Here is a 17,500-nt window from a genome sequence, read left to right as displayed (position 1 = left end):
ACAGTGATCACAAGATTAAGGTTTTGGAATGGCCCTCAGACTGCTCTGATTTCAATATTATTGAAAATGTGTGGGTAGATCTTAAACATGGTGTGGATTATGAACAAAGCTAACCATGAATATTTCTGAACTAGAAGCATTCGGCAAGAACAGAAGGCTTTGGAGCCCCAGACTTGCTCTATTTTATGTTTTACTTTTTGAATATGTTTGAGTTTGCTCCCTGCAGAGTTACCTTCTTTTCCCTTAGAAAATCAACAGAATGAGTGTTGAAGAACTCCTGGAGAAACTGGAGCAGGATATTGCGGATCTAAACAGGAGAAACACTGAGCTGGAGCAGCTTTCACTCACAGAGGATCACATCCATTTCCTGCAGGTAACAGTTGTGGTGTTCCTGTGCCTTTAAGCTTGCATTAAACTACAGTTCGGACTCAGTGTTTTATTATTAGGAAACACGACATTTTGTCAGAAGTTCTGTAGCTTAGTTAGTTTGGAGACTGAGTGTATTTGTCCCGAGGGAGAAAGCAACAGTGAGCGGCAATGGAGTGGAACGAAAACGCAGATGGCCAAAATGCAGTTGCTGTACAGAGAACAGCATGGCCCAGCGTTGCGTTCAGCATCCAGCCACCCAACTCCTTCGATTTTTCTAAGCGAAGAGGAGGTGAAACGCCAACAAACTTTCTTGCTCTGTGATCTTTTTCTTGCTTGGTGCCATAAATGTGTTAGCTTTCCATCCCACCTGAAGCAAAAGTGTCCTGCTAATGTGGCAAAATGTCACTCCTGTGGCAAAAAAGGTCACTTCAGGCATGTATGCCACGCAACCAAAATTGTTCGTGATCTCGAAGAGCATGATGGTGTGTTCCTAGGGAGCAGTGCAGCCGATGGTGAGCCGTGGATGGTCGACATAGACATCAAGGACAGGTGCATTTTCTTCAAGATTAACACGGGGGCAGATGTAACTGTCCTTCCACAAACCCTGTTTAAAGAAATCTTCAGTGACACAGACCTACCTGTTCTCATGGATGCAGCGAGACCCCTACTAGGACCAGGTCGGATTCCAATAGATGTTGTTGGTGTCACCAGCCTGTGGTTAAAGAGAGGAGAAAAGGAGATGGTGGAAGACGTGTATATCATTTGAGGCTTACATACTGCGCTGCTAGACACACCAGCTATCTCAAAGCGTGGGTTGGTTGCAGATCTAGACAGCATTGACATAGAGACATTAAAGAAATGTTGTCCAAAGCTGTGCTGTGGGCTTTGTAAGGTTCAACAGCCATACACTATCAAGCTGAAACCGGGGGCTGTTCCTTTTCTCTTAAGACTCCCAGATGAATCCCTTCACCACTAATGGAATTGTCCCATATGGAAAGGCTGGGAGTAATCAGCAGAGTAGAACCGACAGATTCGTGTGCTGGTATTGTTGTCATCCCTAAAAAGTCAGGCTCTGTGAGGACATGTGTGGATCTTACCAAGCTTATTGAATCAGTATGTTGGGAGAAATATATGCTTCCATCTGTAGAACAAATGCTGGGAACACTTGCAGTAAATCTTCAGTAAATTGGATGCCAATATGGGATTCTGGCAAATTCCACTGACTGAAGAGTCTGCAACATTCATAACTTCCATTAGCCGCTTCTTGTTCAGGAGGTTACCCTTTGGTATTGCCTCCATGCTGGAACACTTCCAGAACAGAGGTAACAGAGGTAACAGATGGCCTTGAAGGCATTGCATGTCACATGGATGACGTTCTGATGTGGGGCAGAAATCAGGAGGAGCATGACACCTGTCTGCATGCTGTGTTGCAGAGGATGCATAAGGCAGGGATCACACTCAATCTTGATAAGTGTGACCTGTCTACACAAGAGGCGAGCTTTCTGAGCCATGTAGTTTCAGACAGTGGTATCAGTCCTGACCCTAAGAAAACAGGCCATTAGAAAGATGAAGGAACCTTCCAGTGTTAGTGATCTCAGGAGCTTTCTTGGAATGGTTAATCAGCTGACACAAATATATATGTAGACTCTGTCATGCACATTCTTCCAGCGAGTTTTACCTATCTGGACCACTTAGGAGAGCAGCTCAAGAGTGACAGTGTGTGCTCTAGAGTTATGACATTGTGCACTGATGGATGGCATGAATTTAATCACAGCGAACCGGGTTTGAAACAATACTGGCCAGAACCTGCGTTTCTCATGGTACAAGATGGCCTTCTACTGAAAGGAACAAGGCTTGTTATCCCTTCCTCAATGAGAAATTGGGTCCTGGCCACTGCATGAAGGTCACCAAGGGTTGGTGAAAAGCAGAGAATGGGCATCTCAATCAGTATGGTGGCTGGGCCTGAGCCAACAGTTAAACGAAATGCTGCTCAACTGCAGAACATGCATCAAAGAGAGTCAGAACCCGAAAGAGCCACTCATGCTATCTCAGTTTCCTGACCAGCCGTGGCAGAAGTTAGGGGCAGACTTGATTATGCTGGGAAGCAAAACCTACATACTGGTAGTGGATTACTACTCCAGGTATTTGGAGATTGCCCATTTAACTCCTTCCAGGTGCAACAATCTGATTGTGCATCTAAAATCTATATTTGCACATCATGGAGTTCCAGAGACCCTGGTGACAGACAATGGGCCTCAGTTCTCTGGGCTAGTCTTTGCTCCCTTCGTTGAATCCTATGGGTTCTGCCACATTACCAGCAGCAATAGGTTTCCCCAAAGTAATGGTGAGGCTGAGCACACTGTACAAACTCTGAATTCTCTTCTCAAGAAAGCTGTAGACCCTTATCTGGCTCTGCTTGCTTATAGAGCCACACCACTGCACAATGGCTACAGTCCAGCACAGTTACTCATGGGGAGAAGGCTTCGTACTACAGTACCAACACTTCCAGCTCTGCTAAACCCTGCACTTCCTGATGCTGAGATAATTGCTAGGAAGGAGAACAAGAGGAGGATCCTGGAATTAAAGGGTTTTAATACACGCCATCGAGCAAGGGACCTCAGCAAGCTATTACCAGGAGAGGAAGTGTGGGTGACTGAAGCTAAAGTATCAGGATCTGTGGTGGCCAGTCACTTCACTCCATGATCATACCTTGTGAATACACCTCAAGGTTCTGTGAGGTGCAACCACTACCATCTAATTCCCATGCAGACAGCAGTGGAAGGCAGTGACAGCCCTACACATGCACAGTCTTCAATGCCTGTTCAGGGGCAGAGTCCTGTGGCAAAGCAGCTGCCAATGAATGACATCCCTGAACTGCTGTCTACTCCTAGAACCAGCCTACCAGACTGGACTTGTAAAGTCAAGAAGAAAAAAAAAGAACAATGTGCGTAGTTGTTCTGTATGCATCACTATATAGCTAATGTATTTGTTAAGAACAGTTGACATAAATATGTTTAACAGTTAGTGTAAGAAAGCTAAGCTGTTTAAAAGTTTAAGGTATTGATAGGATCAGACCTTCCAGTGACAGGGGCAGAATAATCCCCTAAGCTCTGCTGAGACAGAGGTAGTCCCCACCTTTGTCTCTAGAAAGGGGAGATGTGGTGTTGCTGTGCATTTAAGGGCACGTTAGCAGGATTCTTGGCAGAGTTCAGAGCATGAGGGCTGCCTGTAAGATGATGAGTGAAGCTTGCAGTAAAACGTTCAGACTCACAGTATTTTACTATTAGGAAACAAGACAATAATTACTGATCTACAGAGGAACCAGTAGGAGCTGCTTCATTCCTCCTTTTCTCCATTCCGTTCTTCCTCTGTGTAGAGTTTCCAGTCTCTGAGCGTCTCTTCTGGATCTGAGGACTCCTCCAGCATCTCTGTCCATCACCATATCTCATTTGATGGACTGAGGATGTCTCTCTCTGATCTGAAAGAGAGACTAGAGGAGTTCTGCAGAGAGGAGTTCAGTCAAATCCCTCCACAGGGTAAGATGAGCTTCCTGCTGGCTCTTCTATTCTATTCTATTCTATTCTATTCTATTCTATTCTATTCTATTGATGAGGTCCTGTGTGTTCTTGTGTCTCCACAGCTGCAGCAGCTCCTTCATTCCTCTCAGAACCAAAGAGCAGAGAAGATTTTCTACAGTGTAAGTTGAGCCTTTAGGCAGCGTCTGAAATTCTCACTGTAGAGACGTTTAAAGCTGGAAACAAACAATCTGATTATTTTCTTTATTTTATTGTGATTTTATTTAGATTTCTGTCAATTGACTCTGGATCCTAACACAGCGCATCGTCACCTCATCCTGTCTGAGAAGAACAGAGTGGTGGAGTGGAGTGAAGACCAGTGTTACCCTGATCATCCAGAGAGATTTGAAGACTTGCCTCAGGTGTTGAGTGTGGAGAGTCTGAGTGGACGCTGTTACTGGGAGGTTGAGTGGAGTGGAAAGGTCTACATGTCAGTCTCATATAAAGAGATCAGCAGGAAAGGAGAGAGTTATCAATGCAAGTTTGGACGTAACGATCAGTCCTGGAGTCTGCTGTTTTATTCTTCTCTCATCTTCTCCCACAACAACATTAGAACTGCGCTCCCAATACTTCCATCCTCCAGAATAGGAGTTTACGTGGATCACAGTGCAGGAATTCTGTCCTTCTACAGCGTCTGTGACACAATGATCCTCCTATATGCAGTCCACACCACATTCACTCGGCCTCTCTACGCTGGGTTCTGGGTTGGTTATGACTCACCTCTGAGGTTGTGTGATAAAAATGATGGTGGTGATCGTGGCTGATTTGACTAGGTGTCTGGTCTTAGCAGCTCTTTTTCCTCATCTAATTATATTTCATCAATTAAGTCTATTAAGAGTGATGATCTTCTTAAAATCTCTGGTTTATTACACTCTAAACGTCTGTTAACACAGAGTCTAATTTTCACTCATGTTATGTTTTGTAGATGAACATATTTGTAGCTGAACCAAACCAACCAGCTACAAATCAAGACATTAGAAACATTTACACAGAGCAGAAAAAAATTCAAGAAGAAGAAGAAGGAGGCAAATGTGTAAGACTGTACTTATTGTTTTAAGGTCAGAATGTACAACAGATTCCCAAAAGCTTTACTTCCACTCCAACACTTTTCAGCCAAATTTTAGCCATCAGGTATTTTTCTCTGCTGATTTTACAGTAAACGTTTCTGCTTTTATGGTTTATACTATAGTTCTATGTACTATATACAGTGATTGATTTGGGTCTTTCTATTTTTGTGGTTCATTTTTAATCACTCCTTTTTCCAGCAAATGGCCAGCCCTGCATTACCATGAAACAAGGAATTTACATCATTGTCCTGATTACATTAATTTATTCATTTATATAAGGCTTCAGAGACAGTGGAGCCAAATGGTAGAGGACAGCTAGTCAGCTTGAGTTTAGGCTTTTTTGTTTCCTCCTTTTGAGTTTAATAAAGAGCAACTTCCAGCATGAGCTTCACCCTAGTCTTCCTCTGCTTGATGCTACAATACAAAACACAACTCTATTTATTTTAAATTATTTAGTATTATAATATCCCCTGACATTTTGTTTGGGGATAGGAACACTAAAGAGACCCATTTGTGTGATCTAGGTATTGTATTGTGCTGGGGAGTGGGTTTAGTCGGGGGTTGGGGTTGTTTTGTGCATGGGTGGGTTCACTGTCAGGGCAAAGCCTGTGGCTTGTGGTGACCACCCTGCAGATTTGTGTAGGGTGTGCCTGTTCTGATGGTGTAAAAATAAGAGCATTTTCCTGAACATGGCTTATCCTGATCCTTCCTCTGAGCATCCACACTGCATCCAAGTCTTTTGGCTCTGACTGTACCCCTTCACCACATACAAGACAACCTACATGTCAGACTTGATGCTTAAAAAGTTCACATTTCTTTTTGGAATAATCTTCCAGTCAGTGTTCGGGACACAGCCTCAGTCTTTAAGTCTAGGCTAAAACCCACTTGTTTAGTGGAGGCTTTAGTAATTAGTGTTTCCCTTTTAGATAAAAGGTGCATATCTGGTGGTTCATGGTCATAGAGTATTATGGTAAACTGGGAATGCTGGTGCTGTCGTCCCGTTGCCTCACTCACTCACTCACTCACTCAGGTTTGTTGACAGTGTAGTGGAGGGGCGCTGACTTCTCAGGGAGCCTCATGATGCTGTTACTTTCTGGTTTCTCCTTTTTAGTAAAGGGCTGTAATAAGTAGACCTGCTGAAGTCTCTGCTGCTCTGTTAACACTGTAATCTGTGATCAGTCACTCTTTACAGAACTGACTCTGTGTGTTTTCCTTTGTTTGCCGAGTTGAGCAGCCGCCCGTCCTGTGCATCTGATGGTGTTGCTTCTTCAGCCTTGATCAGGTCCCACTGCTAGCCAGCCTTCTGGACCGGCTTGTCCACCATTGAGCTTCATGCTGTACAATGCTGTGCAAATCTTACCCTCATGAACTGACCCTGCTGCTTCTGCTGCATAAACACAGTGATGCTCTGGTGACGCTCACGGGAGCTCGGATTCAGATTTTTCCTGTAAAGCTGCTATGTGACCACACCTGTTGTAAAAAGTGCTATATAAATAAACTTTGCTTGCTTGGGTCTCAGTTTGATTGCATTTTCTTTCAGCTTACTTAGTACTCACCGAAGGTCTTTGACGTGGGCTATGAATGTTTTAGAACAGCAAAGGATGTCATCCAAATATGTTGGACAGCATTGATCCCACAAGCCTTCCAGGGCACTGTGCATATTTGAAATGCCACTGGTGCATTACTTAATCCAAAGGGAATCTGGACCTGCTGGTGTAGGCCCCATGGGGTGCTAAAGGCAGGGCAATGTTTTGAGCTTTAATTACCAAAACCTTGAGGTAAGCAGATCCTTGATCCAGAATAGAAATCCATGAATACCCTTCTAGGTTGTCAAGAAGGTCTTGGATATGGGGCAGTGGGTGCCAATTAGAAATAGTCATGCAGGTTTCTAAAATCTACACAGAGACACCAGCTAGAATCCTTTTTATGGACACAGACCACTGGAGAGAAATATGAAGTTGATTTTTTTTATTCTACCCTGTTTCTAAAGATTCTACACATATTTTTCCCCTCTTTATAAAGTGGCTTTGGAATGTAATTTGTAATACCACATGTGCCAGTCATCAATGGTTTTAACTTAAAATTTCAAACGGCCACTGATGACCTCAGGAAGAAGCAGCATTACAGGCACAAATTACCAAGCTTAAAGCCTGTTGCTCTGAGCCACTTAAGGAAGAATCAAAGAGATAAAAAGCAGTATTCAAAGGCTAAAGATGAATCAGAGATGAAATAACCCAAGCACGTCACAGCAAAAGCATCAAAACCCAAGCCATGGTATTGCTTTAGAAGTGGCAAGGATGGTCATGTCACCTCTACCTGCAGGAATGACCCTAATCCTTCTCTGAAAAAGGCCATGCAGAGAAAAGCAATATGCTTGGGAGATTCACCACAATCTCTGTAATCCATTGAACTTAAACTAGAACATGCTTCTGTTGAGGGACAGACAGGGGCCAAGGACAAGCAAAGTCCCATTGTTGCACAGAAGCCAAAGGTGATGAGTTTATATTATGGGGTGACCAGCCGTGCAACATTGCCAGACGGACTTATTGGCAACAAGTGCACAGCAGGTGTAGTTGTAAATGGTGTGAGTTGTAATTGCCTGCTAGACACAGGCTCAAAGATCATTACTCCAGCCCTTCTTTCTATGAGAGTCACTTATCTGACTATCACATACACCCTATTACTGACATTCCTGATGCAGGAGGAACACATGGACAAGCTGAATCAGAGCCTGAAAGGTCAATTCTTGCCTTAATTGTTCCTGATCTTCATCTGGATATCTGGAAAGTCGATTTCATTCTGCCTTCTCTCAGATGAATAGAGACATAGAATAACTGAGAAGTTAAACAATTACCCGGATGTCTTCATCATGAGCTTGACTTTTGTCCTACTACTAAAATCAGGCATCAAATAAGGCTCAAGAACGAGACCCCTTTTAAACAGAAATCTCGCCCCATCCACCCTCATGAGCTGGTCAGTTCAGTCAGGAGAGAGAGCAGTCAGAGCACGATGGATTTAGAGGTGGAGGACAACTGGTCAGTGTGGGATTCGCCTCCTCCCTCAGGTCTGGCTGAGCTGCCAATCTTCAAGATGACCAGACAAAGACTCTGGGCAGATTTTCACTGCATATCTTTTACCTGGAAAGCAGTGTGTTATGAAGAGTTAGTTTGCTGATACCATACGGGTAAATAAACATAGAATGCAGTGATATGCAAATTATGTAGTGGAACTTAAAATTCCACTTTGCCTCAGTCAGTGTTAATTGAGCTCGGGCCCAGAGAAGGCAGCAGCATTTCTGGATCCTGTTAATACATGTGTGTCTTCTTGAGCCCATGCAATGATTTCCAATGCAGAACCATGTCTGTTTTCAAGGCAGCAATGTCTGTAGGCCCGAAGGTCATGGCTAACCAGTACTGTTTTTTGGCCTTGCCCCTTATATACAGACATTTCTCTGGATTCTATAAATAATTTAGTGATACTATGTACCATAGATGATAGAATTAAATTTATAAATTACTGCTGTCTCTTTTTAGCAGCATTTCACATAAAATCTCAACTTTTTGGGAATTGGGGTTGTACAAATCAACGTTCGTTCAATATAGATTTTAAACATTGATATATATTGAGTAAAGTCATGCTTACACAAAAAATAAGATATACAATATAATATACAATTGATATACAATGAAAAGTGATGTTTCTAAAAACAGCACTGCTGTGTTGCTGAGGATTTCACACGAAGTCATCACTGCCAGGTTGAGAACATTCAGCCAAGAAAGGCCAGAAACTACTGAACAGCTGAACATGGCTAACATACAACAACAAACTGGGCATCAACAAACACCAGGCAGAGCTTGAAGGGAGGGCTTTCTGATGAAGTGGCCAGTGCGTGGCTCTTCAATCCAAACATGAATAAACGCAGAACATCATTTAAAAATGTTTGTGTTGATTTATATTAATCATAATTGTAAATCCATATATATCAACATTCACTGTGTGTATATACATACATGTGTGTGTTTGTGGGCATCATTGTATCAATGCATGTCTCCACAAACTAGTGGTGTCCATCCTCCCCCGCCTCCTCCTCCTCTTCCCCCGCCTCCTCCTCCTCTTCCCCCCCTCCTCCTCCTCTTCCCCCGCCTCCTCCTCCTTCTCTCTTTCTCCTCCCCCTCTCTACGTCATTGAAGCCAACAGAAAAACCAGGAAGTGGCTCACAGACAGCTCAGAAAACACAACGCTGACCAGAGAGCTGCTCTGTCTGTCTCTCTGTCTCTCTCTCTGTCTCTCTCTGTCTCTCTCTCTCTCTCTCTGTCTCTCTCTCTCTCTCTCTCTCTCTCTCTCTGTCTCTCTCTGTCTCTCTCTCTCTCTCTCTGTCTCTCTCTCTCTCTCTCTCTCTCTCTGTCTCTCTCTGTCTCTCTCTCTCTCCCTCTCTCTCTGTCTCTCTCTCTCTGTCTCTCTCTCTCGCTCTGTCTCTCTGTCTCTCTGTCTCTCTCTCTCTCTGCCTCTCTCTCTACTGTCGCACTGACCGAAGCTGCATCTGCTATTTGTGTACAATGGATGACCACAGAGGCCACGATACAGTCTCAGCTGCAGCAGAGAGAACCCAGAAACAGGTGAGAACCACAGACCTTCTGGATCTAAAGAAGCTAAACTGCAGCAGCTGAAGGATGTAAACTGCCTCAGTTCTTGAGTTTAATGGGGTTTGTGTGTAAAGAATGTGTGTAAAGTGTTGTGGAGGAGGAAGTGTTGAATAAACTCTTTCTTCCTCAGCAATAGTAATAAAGTCAGAGCAGTGTGTGGATGTTCTACCAGCCAACACCATCTTCAGCCTTATAGAGCTCACATGACGGAGTGAAAGCCCTGTAGAACAGCAGAGAACTTCACTGCTGAGTCACTCCACACTGAGTCACCTACAGCAGGTCCACTCACAGCCTGGATTTACATGAAACAGTTCATCAACTTCAGATATTATAGCAAAGGTCTAGCAACCAATAAACCTTCATAGAGTCCAGAAAAGTTCTGTAACCTGGAGTTAGTTTATGAACGTGATGAAACTCCATGAGGTGAGTGGACAGGGATGAGGTGAGCTGGTGTGGAATGACCCTTGTTCTCCTCACATTAATTCTAATGTTCATAGGTGGTGATTCCCAGTCATACAGTGTGTTTGTTAACAGATGGAGCTGAAGGAGATGATCCAGCAGAGGATCCAGGAGAAACAGGAGAAGCTGCAGGAGCTGGAACAGGCTGTGAACACTCTTAAGGTGAGGACTCAGCAGAGGTTTGATGTTTCAGAGCTCAGTCAGGTTCTCCTCCAGTCAGACAGGGAGGAGCTCAGTGATGATTTTATAGACAACCGTAAGTCATACAGTCATGGGTCGTGGTTGACGTTCAATATCGTGAGAACAAAAACATTTTCTATTGATTTTTACTGATGTGTTTATTTGTGTGAATGTTCCTGCCAGCAGTCACGGTGTCTGGGAATGACTCAGTTTGTGTTTGTTGTTAGTGTTGAGGTAAATATGTCTTAATGTGCGTTAACACATGACGTGATCAGCCAGTCTAGACGTTATCTCCCGAAATGCTTCATGGCTGCTGTTGACTTTTCTGAAGTTTCTCGATTATGTGAAGTTCTAAAGTTTCTAGGCTGCCAGAGCCGTTTTCTTAAGAATTTACTCGATATTCTCCACCAGCTCTCCTGAAGACGTTCTAAACTGGAGTGTCGTGGCTCAAACGGCAAACCGGAGATTATTTATGAGTCCAGTTTTATGTGTTTTATCACAATGGATATCAAGCAAATGTCTGTGTTTACCAGCAGATCGGTTTATATTTGCCATTTATGAATTATTTGTATGCAAGATTTGAGTTTAGTTATGATCCTTTGAACGAGGGAACACAAGCTAACATTGACTTTGATTAGTCTAGTGTAGCTGTTCACTACATTTAAACACATTTAGTGCAGGTCTGCATACAAAGCACTGGAACTAAACCGTCTGAACTGATGGACTACACTGACTGTGAGGAGTGAAGGTCTGTAACGAGATGTTCTCCTCAAGTCCTCCTTTAAATGGAGCTCCATCTGTGCTCTCTGTATGTGCTCTAACAGCGCTCTGCTCAGACAGCAGTGGAGGACACTGAGAGGATCTGGACTGAACTGATCTGCTCCATGGAGAAAAAGCGCTCAGAGCTAACAGAGCTCATCAGAGCTCAGGAGAAGGCTCAACTGAGTGCAGCTGAAGAACTCCTGGAGAAACTGGAGCAGGAGATCGCGGATCTAAAGAGGAGAAACACTGAGCTGGAGCAGCTTTCACCCACAGAGGATCACATCCATTTCCTCCAGGTAACAATCACTGATCTACTGAGCAACCTGCTCATCATCATGTTCATCAAACTCCTCTCAGCAGAAGTTCAAGAAGACAGTCATAAACAGAGCTCTCTCTAATCACTCACTCATCTTCAGTCTGATTTGGTCTGAGCTGCTTCATTCCTCTTTTTCTCCATTCTGTTGTTCCTCTGTGTAGAGTCTCCAGTCTCTGAGCGTCTCTTCTGGATCTGAGGACTCCTCCAGCATCTCTGTCCATCACCATATCTCATTTGATGGAGTGAGGAGGTCTCTCTCTGATCTGAAAGAGAGACTAGAGGAGTTCTGCAGAGAGGAGTTCAGTCAAATCCCTCCACAGGGTAAGAGGAGCTTCCTGCTGGCTCTTCTATTCTATTCTATTCTATTCTATTCTATTCTATTCTATTCTATTCTATTCTATTGATGAGGTCCTGTGTGTTCTTGTGTCTCCACAGCTGCAGCAGCTCCTTCATTCCTCTCAGAGCCAAAGAGCAGAGAAGATTTTCTACAGTGTAAGTTGAGCCTTTAGGCAGCATCTGAAATTCTCACTAAAGAAACGTTTAAAGCTGGAAACAAACAAAACAACAAACAACGTTTTTCTTCAAATAAGAACTTTCTGGCCTCTTTTCCACTGTCGAGCCAAATGGTTCTCAGGCCTGTACTGTCCTGGTCTGCTTTGGACTGTGGGAGCTATGACTGCAGCTGGCTGGGATGGTACAGTGGCACAGTGGGTTGCGCTGTTGCCTCACAGCAAGAAGGGTCTGGGTTCGACTCCCTGGCCGGGTAACCAGGGTCCTCTCTGTGCAGAGTTTGCATGTTCTGTTTGTGTGGCTTTCCTCTTACAGTCCAAAGACATGCAGTCAGGCCAATTGGACATGCTACATTGCCCCTAGGTGTGAGTGTGTCTGTCTGCCCTGCAATGGATTGGCGACCTGTCGAGGGTGTATCCTGCCTTTTGCTGGACTGCTGGGTTAGGTTCCAGCACCCACCCTGAGCCCAATGAGTACATCTCCACGGTGCTGTCCTATATTTTGTTTGTCTGTCACATTTAAGGGTCTTTATCCTCTAAAGGGAAGTGTTTACGCATCAGTTAGCTGAATCCGAGGGCACTGCGGTGGGAAGTACCATAGAATCACAATAGCTTAGCCCTGCAGGCTTCAGCTGAAAACACTACAGTACAGGTGTGATTTCGGCTTTCTGTCACTCCAACACCAATCAGTCCACTTCGTCTAGCCCTGTGATAGCAGAGCTCCAGTTGGTTGACTCAAACTTGTACTGGGCTGTTTGAATCTCTTTCGCTGCATCTCCAAACATCACAGGGTTCATTTCAGCTTTTTGTCCCCAGCAGAGACTCAACATTGCTTCCTCTGATTGGAGTGACGGCAGTAAAGCTTTTGTTACTCAGAATCAAACCTGTTTCGTTTCGAGCTGACAATGTGCTAGATAAGCTAATGGTAGTCAGCTACTCCCCTGGTTATCAGCACTTTTAACAACTAGAAACTGGAAATTGGACATTTATCAGATGACGAAGTCCGCGTGAGGTACTGAAGTTATTTGACTGTTTGTGGTTTAAAATAACGTGGCAGGATGCTGTGGCACAGTACCACCATACACGTAGAACCAGTCAGGCAACAGGCACGTAACTACATCATCCAACCAGACGTTTCCATGGCCCTGGGCATGGTTACCTAACTATACGAGGAAAAGCCACTGGAACGGCTACAGAACCATTCGACCCTGCGGTGGAAAAGAGGCCTCTGTGAAGACAAACATCAACATTAATTTCTTTATTTTATTGTGGTTTTATTTAGATTTCTGTCAGCTGACTCTGGATCCTAACACAGCGCATCGCCGCCTCATCCTGTCTGAGAAGAACAGAGCTCTGATTCTGAGCGATGAAGACCAGGATTACCCTGATCATCCAGAGAGATTTGACTATTTCGGTCAGGTGTTGAGCGCGGAGAGTCTGAGTGGACGCTGTTACTGGGAGGTTGAGTACAGCGGAGTTGCGGCCATGGCGGTCTCATATAAAGACATTCGCAGGAAAGGAGACTTTAGTGATGGTGAGTTTGGATACAACGATGTGTCCTGGAGGCTGTTTTGTTCTAGTGGCGCCACTGTCTGGCACTACTGCTATAGAACAGAGTTCCCACAAGCTCCATTAGCCAGAATAGGAGTTTATGTGGATCACAGAGCAGGAATTCTGTCCTTCTACAGCGTCTCTGACACAATGACCCTCCTACACACAGTCCACTCCACATTCACTCAGCCTCTCTACGCTGGGTTCTACATTAGTGTTCTTTCATCTCTGAGGTTGTGTGATAAAAATTGATGGTGGTGATCGTGGCTGATGGTCTGTGAGGCCTGTTTGACTGAGTTTCTGCTCTTATCATCTTTTTCCTCACCTCATTATATCTGATCAGAGTCTATTAATAGTGATTGTCTTCTTATCATCTCAGGCTCGTTCCATTCTAAAGTTTATTATTCAGTAACTACATGATCTGCAGTGTAAACTGACTGAGTTCTTCTTCTTAAGAGTTAAGAGTTAATAAGTGTGTGTAATTGACTGGGATGCAGTAGTAGATCTGCTGTTGTTGGTGAACGCTGTGAGGTGTGTAAACTGTATCTTATGCTGTTTCTAAGTGGTAATGCTTGAAATCTTCACCTCTGAAATGGAACAACCCCTCAAATAAAAAGAGCATCATTTCATTAACAGCTACCAGCTCTGCTCTGTAGGTGACCCTGCCAGTCTGCAGTAAAGCTGAAGGGTTCAGTTCAAGTTCAGCAGGTTGCTCGGTTGCTGCTTAGTTCACTTAAAGCACCTTCAAAGAGGTTGGCGGTTGCAACAATTATCATCAGGCACTGGAACCTATAGTTCTTTAGTGATATGAAGCTGACATTAGGTGTTCACCAGCTTCTTGTTTGAATTTTCCCGTTCCACCTTAAATGATGCAGCAGTTCTGATGCCCGAGGTGCCAGAATGTACCTGCCGCAGCATTTAAGGTAGAACGGGAAATTTAACTCAGTTCAAGTCAGAAATACAAGTGTTTCTTTATGTTTGTTATGAAGAAAAGGACCGTAATACACTGAAACGACATCCTTAACAGAGAATATTCTCACATTCGAGGGTTTCTTTGGTCTCTTGTGCTCCATCTGGCCGGTTTTTCCTGTTTATTTCCTCATAACTCTCTATTTGGTTCCTCTGAAAAACCTCAGTTTGGAGGTCCATGTAGCCCCAACACTTTGCTCTACCCCTCTAGCTCAACAGAAATCGGGACACCCTACCCCTACACACACGAAACCGAGGGGTAGGGCTGAGTGGTAGGGGCGAAGTTTCTGTTCATAACATCCTTTTTTCCTCACCTAATTATATTTCATCACAGTCTATTAATAGTGATTAACCTCTTATAGTGTCGGGTTCATTACGCTGTGAAGGTCTGTTCACGTGGAGTTTTAATAGATCAATCTGGAATTGAATTCTGTGTAAATAAAAGTCCTTTGCTAAACCTGTTTAAACTTTATTCCTCCTGAAGGGAAATACAGCTGTTCAACTCAGCAGCTTGTACAGAGTAACCCACAGCACAGCCATATGAAATATGAACTTATATCATATATACTGGATAGTGGTCACTGCACTTACACATTTCATAATGACCCATATCCAGTGTTATAAAGTGCGGTAGTGTTCAGTAAAGTGGGTCATGGGAGGGGAAATACCAGTGACATCACTCTCACACTGTAAATGTGATGGGCTGTCGGTTCAATAGAGTTCAACATATTTTCAGTGTTAAGTTTAGACCAGTGAAGCTCTGACTAAAAGAGCTTAAGATTAACATAAACATGCTTTCCAGATTCCTTTTAGATCCAGTTTATTTCACATTAATGAAGTGCTTCAGATGTTCTCCTCTGTGAGCTTTTAGAGTCTGTTAGCTCAAGTACTACAGATGCTACCAGGCAATCTGAGCTGAAAGTTCGATGACCAAAGCAAAGTGCGTTTCAGACACTTCATTCTGGATAAGAAGAACAAGTTCAGTTCCGTATTCTGAGGAGAACCACCTCAGTGTGCCATTTGCATTGGAAAACACTCTGAGAGGAACAGCTCGACAGTTATAGTCAGCCAGTGTTAGCTGCTCTGGCTTGGATGAGAAAGTGGAAGAACTGTTTCTTAGATAAACAGAAATGATCCTGTAAAAAGAACAAAGACAGAAGAGCCTTTTTTCATCTTTTTATGCAAATCACCACACTGAGCTCTTAAAGCTCAGCGATGAAGATGTGCAGCTGAGTAAACCTCACCATCAGCAACACAACATAGTCACTTATTATTAGAATCTCTTTTCCCTCAGAAGCTGTTTTACAGATTCACAAAACAAGCGTGAACCTCTGATCTGCTAAACCACTAATGATAAGGAAAAGGTGACCAGGACAGCCAGCATGAGGAATCCTTCTGGAGGTAGATGACCTTGAGGAGGTGCTGTGACTGGGCTGAAGTTCTGTGTAAACCTTGAGTAGTAATTCGCAAAATCCAGGAACCTATAAAGACCATTGACCAAATGCGTACCTAAATTTTGCTACTCATTTTTCTGGAAAGTAGCTAAAAAGTAGGTCACTACTTTTCACAAAGTAGCTAAAAAGTAGCCATTAATTTTTCTGGAAAGTTGCTAAAAAGTAGGTCACTACTTTTCAAAAAAATAGCTAAAAAGTAGCCACTATTTTTTCTGGAAAAGTAGCTAAAATGTAGTGCACTACTTTTCAAAAAGTACCTAAAAATTAGTCATTAATTTTTCTGGAAATTAGGTAAAAAGTAGCCACTGTGTTTTTCTGGAAAGTAGCTAAAAAGTAGTGCACTACTTTTCAAAAAGTACCTAAAAAGTAGCCATTAATTTATCTGGAAAGTAACTAAAAAGTAGGTCACTACTTTTCACAAAGTAACTAAAAAGTAGCCATTAATTTTTCTGGAAAGTAACTAAAAAGTAGGTCACTACTTTTCATAAAAATAGGTAAAAAGTAGCCACTATTGTTTCTGGAAAAGGAGCTAAAATATAGTGCACTACTTTTCAAAAGGTACCTAAAAAGTAGCCACTAATTTTTCTGGATAAGTAGCTAAAAAAGTAGTGCAGTACCTTTCAGAAAAGTAGCTAAAAAGTAGCCACTATTTTTTAAAAAAATACCATAAAAAGTAGCCACTATTTTTTCTGAAAAAGGAGCTAAATTATAACTCCTCTGATCACAAACTGAAGAGCTTCAACACTTTTCTCAGCCCAGAAAGCCAAATTTCATATAGTTATTTATTAACACATTTACTTTTATACTTATATCTGTTTCTGCTTGTTTTGATTTAAAATCTCACATGTTTGAGCCTCGATACTGCGCGAGTCTCTTATATAATGATTTGGAGTTAAGATGGTGTTAGATTGTTTATGTATGACCCTCTATTGACTAAATTTGAGGTCAATGTACGGATCTGTTGTGGATAAAATCCTAATGAACTGTCACCAGAATGGTTTAGTCGTCTAATATACTTTTTCAGGGGTCCTCCATACACGGCCGATTCAGCTCTAATCAGCCAGGAAACAGCAGGAAACGTCCAGAAATGTCCATCAGCATTAATGAAAACATCCCCTGATGGCTGTTTTCCTGGTCAGAGTGCGTTCTTTCATTCCTGAAGAAAGTCAGAGCCTGTAATAAAGCCAGTCTGACTGCCTGCTTCTCTCTCCACCCAGTAATAAAGCCAGTCTGACTGCCTGCTTCTCTCTCCAGCCAGTAATAAAGCTAGTCTGACTGCCACCTTCTCTCTCCACCCAGTAATAAAGCCAGTCTGACTGCCAGCTTCTCTCTCCACCCAGTAATAAAGCCAGTCTGACTGCCTGCTTCTCTCTCCAGCCAGTAATAAAGCTAGTCTGACTGCCAGCTTTTCTCTCCACCCAGTAATAAAGCCAGTCTGACTGCCAGCTTCTCTCTCCACCCAGTAATAAAGCCAGTCTGACTGCCTGCTTCTCTCTCCACCCAGTAATAAAGCCAGTCTGACTGCCAGCTTCTCTCTCCACCCAGTAATAAAGCCAGTCTGACTGCTTGCTTCTCTCTCCACCCAGTAATAAAGCCAGTCTGACTGCCAGCTTCTCTCTCCACCCAGTAATAAAGCCAGTCTGACT

At 43.3% G+C, this 17,500-nt stretch overlaps 2 protein-coding genes across 4 annotated transcripts in view; both read left to right on the top strand.

Moving 5' to 3' along the window:
* Window positions 1–6,518, top strand: part of LOC108413962 (tripartite motif-containing protein 16-like) — a 9,655-nt gene extending 3,137 nt beyond the window's left edge. For 2 of the 3 annotated variants that reach the window (XM_037543239.1, XM_017686691.2), the window contains exons 3-6: window positions 248–373; window positions 3,746–3,905; window positions 4,010–4,066; window positions 4,173–6,518. In XM_037543239.1, coding sequence (XP_037399136.1) covers window positions 248–373; window positions 3,746–3,905; window positions 4,010–4,066; window positions 4,173–4,708 — 879 coding nt within the window. In that variant the 3' untranslated portion in view covers window positions 4,709–6,518. The remainder of the gene's footprint in view (window positions 1–247; window positions 374–3,745; window positions 3,906–4,009; window positions 4,067–4,172) is intronic. The other variant, XM_037543240.1, reaches the window with a different exon arrangement.
* Window positions 6,519–9,431: 2,913 nt separating this feature from the next.
* LOC108413960 (tripartite motif-containing protein 16-like) overlaps window positions 9,432–17,500 on the top strand; it is a gene marked incomplete at its 3' end in the record, with an annotated part of 12,953 nt that continues 4,884 nt past the window's right edge. Inside the window, exons 1-6 of the mRNA XM_037543241.1 lie at window positions 9,432–9,627; window positions 10,189–10,275; window positions 11,118–11,351; window positions 11,533–11,692; window positions 11,807–11,863; window positions 13,163–13,414. Of these exons, the coding sequence (XP_037399138.1) occupies window positions 9,568–9,627; window positions 10,189–10,275; window positions 11,118–11,351; window positions 11,533–11,692; window positions 11,807–11,863; window positions 13,163–13,414 (850 nt within the window). The remainder of the gene's footprint in view (window positions 9,628–10,188; window positions 10,276–11,117; window positions 11,352–11,532; window positions 11,693–11,806; window positions 11,864–13,162; window positions 13,415–17,500) is intronic.

Source organism: Pygocentrus nattereri, chromosome 12, assembly GCF_015220715.1.
Source record: "Pygocentrus nattereri isolate fPygNat1 chromosome 12, fPygNat1.pri, whole genome shotgun sequence".
Classification (NCBI taxonomy): Eukaryota; Metazoa; Chordata; class Actinopteri; order Characiformes; family Serrasalmidae; genus Pygocentrus; species Pygocentrus nattereri.
The sequence above is the reverse complement of the archived record's forward strand: the minus strand, read 5'-3'. Positions and strand labels throughout refer to the sequence as shown.